This window comes from Vitis riparia, chromosome 19 (genome assembly GCF_004353265.1).
Source record: "Vitis riparia cultivar Riparia Gloire de Montpellier isolate 1030 chromosome 19, EGFV_Vit.rip_1.0, whole genome shotgun sequence".
NCBI lineage: Eukaryota > Viridiplantae > Streptophyta > Magnoliopsida > Vitales > Vitaceae > Vitis > Vitis riparia.
In genome coordinates this window covers 24,534,801-24,539,753 of record NC_048449.1, presented here as the reverse complement: position 1 = coordinate 24,539,753, position 4,953 = coordinate 24,534,801, and the positions used below count along the sequence as shown (strand labels likewise).

The following is a 4,953-nucleotide window of genomic DNA, read 5'->3' as shown; positions in this document are numbered from 1 at the left end:
TCCTTGAGTGGGGTGACCTAGCGTTGGTTTACTTTTTTGGATGTGTCACATCGTCGTACATGGGATGATTTAACCCATGAGTTTCTACGAAAATTTGCATTTAACACTGTCATAAATGTCTCATGAAGGGAGTTGGAGGCCTTGAGGCAGAGGCCCGACGAGACAGTCACATCATTCATTTCTCGTTGGATGGAGAAGATTGCCCAGATCATTGATAGGACATCTGAGATGGATTAGAGCAACATGATTATGAGGAGCTTGCAACCTCGATTTGCTAGGCATTTAATGGGATTCCCACATATGGACTTTGGATCTTTGGTGCAAGCATTATATGGTATCAAGAAAGGTATTGCTAGATGATTGTGGCCTGATTCTTCCATTTCAGACTCGAAGGGGAAGAAACCAACTATTGGACAAAGATTAGGGGACGTTAGTGCCGTCAGTGCCACTAGACCAAGGCCCCTTAGATATTAGCAGACAATTGGGCAGACTTCTGGAGTTTATCATCCACCATCACCCCATGTGCAGTATAGGTCACCTATTCCTTTTAGACCTATGTCTCCCACATCTCTACACTCAGCTCCACAACCAGTTTATGCTACTCAGACCACATAAAGGTCATCCACTCATTATCCCCAACCTAGGGCTCCACTTGCATAGAGACATATGCAACAATTTTCCCAATTGGGAATGCCTTTAAGTCGAGCTTTCCAGAAGCTTGTAGAGGAGGGATTGTTGACTACATTGGCACCGAGACCACCACCCCAACCTATGCCACTTCAGTTCAGGATGGACCTTCATTGTGCTTACCATCATGGTCCAGGGCATGACATAGACCATTGCACTTCTTTGAGGCATGCCATCCAGGACTTGATAGATCAAGGTTTGGTTCACTTGGGTCAGCCAAGTGTAACCACTAACCCTTTTCCAGCTCATACTTCATAGGCAGTCCCTCCACCAGCCGATGGTATACATTTCATGGATTTCACTAAGCCTAATGATCATATCCACATGTTGAGTTGGGATGAGTCAGTGTTAAAGCCTATAGTAGTAGATGGGATTTATGAGGTAGATGGAGTGACCTTGGGCCCACGGATGCCCATACCATTCAGATTGGTTCCCAATGTGACATCAGTACAGTTGACTACAATCGAGCCATTGATTTTTCCATGTTATAGTGTTCAAACTTCGTTTTTTTTTTTATTCCAGACGTTGATGAGGTCCATATTCCATATGTTGATGATGTTCATACTTCAGATATACAGTATGTTATTCGCGGAGGTAGGGTAGTATGATAGCAACCCCCCATAATTGCTAGACCCTTAGAGGGTGCAGCCTCTAATGAGGAGGTTAGGAGAGATGATGATGAGATTCTGGGATAGTTGCAGAGCACCTAGGCTCGTATATCTATTTGGAGCTTATTGGCATCTTCTAGCACTCATAGAGATGCATTGATTCGAGCCTTAAGTCAGATCATATTCAAGACTACCACTACTCCCGAGGGGTTGATTCACATGATGACGGCTGGTAGAGGCACTTACATTGTATTTTCTGATGATGATTTGCCACCTGAGGGTTCAGACCATACACGTCCTCTGTACATCTCAGTTGGTTGTTCAAGCCACCGAATCTCATTTGTCCTTTTGGACAATGGCTCAACCCTGAACGTCTACCCCTTAGCTATTGCCATCGCTCTTGGTTACGCGCCCTCAGACTTTGGTACCTCAACTCAAACAACTAGAACATATTATAGAACTAAGAGGAAGGTCATGGGCATTTTGGAGATCGAGCTATTGATAGGTCTGACCACATTTCCTATTTTATTCCAGGTTTTGAGGATTCCTATATCATTTGACTTGTTATTGGGCTGACCTTAAATCCATAGAGTTGGGGCCATTTCTTCTTCCCTTCATCAGAAGGTGAAGTTCATTCATAATGGCCAGGTCGTCATGGTGCAGTCTATTGGAGATATGTTTACTTCTTCCAAGCCAGTGCTTCAAATTAGTCATAGTGAGGATGATTTGCTTTTTACTGGGTTCATGTTTGATGAGGTGCAGACTCTGGAGATTGAGGATTTTTGTAAGGACTTTGTGGCTATGTCATTTGATCAACACAGTAGTATAATGGTGCTTGACATGATGAAAAACATGTCTTTTCTACCTGGCATGAGATTAGGGCGACGTTAGCATGGGCCCAGTGGGTTTATAGCTGTCATTGATCATGATGTACCATTTGGACTTAGGTTCATTCCTACTGGGGCCAATTATCTATATATGGCGTGATTGCACAAGGAAATGGTGAGAGCCCGATTGACTCACACACCATTTGACTATCCTATTCACCCATACAACATGAGCTTGGCGAACTACTTTGTGAGAGCACCGGAGCTACAAACGCACTCAGGTGGGATTATTGATGGATTCAACAGTGTTCAAAAAATTGAGCTTGAATGTCTTGTCCATCAGTTGCGGTTGAGTGATGGAGCTCCTGGCACTTCCGTGTTTGCATTGGCCGCTCCATAATCTCTAGATCGTATGAGCCTCATGACACTTTATTTCCCAGATGAGGTTGATGAGCATGAGACATTTGCTGAGATTGGGGACATGGTGGATGGAGTTGTTCCACACGACGGGTACATTGATGAGATGCTAGTGATGAGTATGAGTCAGATTAATAGGATAGTCCAACCTAAGTTTGCTTCGCCATTTGATCTCTTTGGGGTGTCCGCCATCGAGGTTGCTGAGGAGATCCAACTGTTTCTGCTATGGAGTTTTCAAAGGATGATATAGTTGTTGATGATTTGTTTGAGAGCACTATTGGCCCAGTTGGAAAAGCGTCTGACTTTGTGGACCCACCTCTTTCATTTGATGTTTTATCAGAATTTGTCTCCCATTTTGACGATGTTATGACTCTTCGTTTATGGATTTGAGCATTTTCAAGTATCTGTCTGTCTCTTGTGATGTTACTTTATATGCACTATTTTCACCTACATCACAGATATTTGATATAGATGATGAGATTGCACAACATGATTCAAATTATGACTTATCTTCTGCTTCTAATCCGGGCCCCATTGATCAAAGAGTTTCACTTGCTATAGGGGACACAAAAATGGTTGATTTTGGTATAGAAGATCAGCTTAAGGAGCTGAAGATCGGATTGGATTTATCTATAGATGAGAGAGATAACCTTGTCTAGTTACTCAAATCATATTTGGATGTTTTAGTCTGGTCTTATGAGGACATGTCGAGCCTCGACCCATCTGTCGTCCAACATCGTATACCACTTCTACCCCATGCCAGGCTGATTAAGCAGAAGTTGAGACGATTGCACCCTCGCTGGAGTTTGTAGGTGAAGGAGGAGATCCAAAAGCAGCTCAGTGTGGGATTTTTATCAATGGTCGAGTATCCCAAGTGGCTGGCCAATGTTGTCCATGTTCCCAAAAAGGATGGCAAGGTGAGAGTCTGTATTATTTTCATTGAGAGGATTAGGGAGTACTTGTTAAATCCTCCAGTCTTAGTGCGTCATACACCAGGTCATCACTTACTCTTATACCTGTTAGTCTCAGACATAACTTTTGGGGTGCATGTTAGCTCAGCTCGATGATTCAGGAAATGAGCAAGCCATTTATTATTTGAGTAAGAGGATATTAGATTATGAGACGAGATATGTCATGATTAAGTGCTTCTGTTTGGCATTGGTTTGGGCTACTCGGAGACTGAGACATTACATGACAAAGTATTCGATGCACTTGATATCAAGTCTAGATCCCTTGAGATATTTGTTTGACAGGTCCGCTTTGGTCCGTCGACTCATGAGATGGTTGGTACTCCTTATTGGGTTTGACATTCATTATGTTACTCAGAAGTCTATCCGAGGAAACATTATTGCGAATCACTTAGCCTCATTACCGGTTTTGGATGGTAAAGTTATTGATGATGATTTCCCAGATGAGGATGTTGCCACTATGACTAGTCTATCAGGTTGGCACATATACTTTGATGGCGCGACCAACCATTTTGGATATGGGATATGTGTTTTGTTGATATCCCTTCTTGGTGACTACATTCCTAGATTAGTTCGGATTGCATTCTCTGATCGACATCCTACCACGAACAATATTGTTAAGTATGAGACTTGTATCTTGGGATTAGAGACAGCTCTTGATCTCGGGATTAAACAAATGGAGGTGTTTGGTGACTCTCATATGGTATTGAGATAGATTCAGGGCCATTAGAAGACTAGAGATGTGAAGCTTAGGCCTTACCATGCAAACTTAAAGCTACTGGTTAGGAGATTTGATGATTTGAGTTATACACATTTGCTTAGAGCACAGAACCAATTTGCTGATGCCTTAGCTACTCTAGCTTCCATGATTGATATTCCTGCTGATACCATTGTTCACCCTTTACTGATTGAGTCGAGATCAGTTCATGTCTATTGTTGTTTGATTGATGAGGTAGAGTTGGATGATGGTTTGCCTTGGTACCATGACATATATCAGTTTCTTAGACTTGGCATATATCCTGAGGTCGCCATGGCCAAGGATAAGAGAGCATTGAGACAGTTAGCCACCTGATTTGTGATATGTGGGAAGGCACTATACAGACAATCAGCTAATGGGATGTTACTATTGTGTTTAGATCGCGCCTCTGCCGATCAAGTGATGAGAGAGGTTCATGCGGGAGTCTGTGGACCACATATGGGAGGACATATGTTAGCTCGTAAGATCATGAGGACCAGATATTTCTGGTTGACTATGGAGAGAGATTGTTGCTAGTTTGTTCAAAAATGTCCTAAGTGCCAGATTCATGGGGACCTTATTCACATACCCCCTTCAGAATTACATGCACTGACTTCGCCATGACCATTTTTAGTATGAGGTATAGACATTATTAGGAAGATTTCACCAAAGTCTTCCAGTGGTCATGAGTTTATCTTGGTCGCCATTGA

General features: G+C 42.7%; 1 protein-coding gene across 1 annotated transcript; it reads left to right on the top strand.

Moving 5' to 3' along the window:
* Window positions 1-3,243: 3,243 nt before the first annotated feature.
* Window positions 3,244-4,579, top strand: LOC117908365. Its single transcript, XM_034821949.1, has 3 exons — window positions 3,244-3,347; window positions 3,793-4,210; window positions 4,337-4,579. Exons 1-3 carry the CDS (start codon window positions 3,244-3,246, stop codon window positions 4,577-4,579), a joined length of 765 nt encoding a protein of 254 aa, XP_034677840.1.
* The last annotated feature ends 374 nt before the right edge of the window (window positions 4,580-4,953 follow it).

Coding starts and splice junctions, on each gene's coding strand:
- LOC117908365 (XM_034821949.1), top strand. CDS start 3,244: ATGTCGAGCCTCGACCCATCTGTCGTCCAACATCGTATACCACTTCTA. Junction 3,348..3,792: donor TTGCACCCTCGCTGGAGTTT/GTAGGTGAAGGA, acceptor TTTGTTTGACAG/GTCCGCTTTGGTCCGTCGAC. Junction 4,211..4,336: donor TGTTTGGTGACTCTCATATG/GTATTGAGATAG, acceptor CTTAGAGCACAG/AACCAATTTGCTGATGCCTT.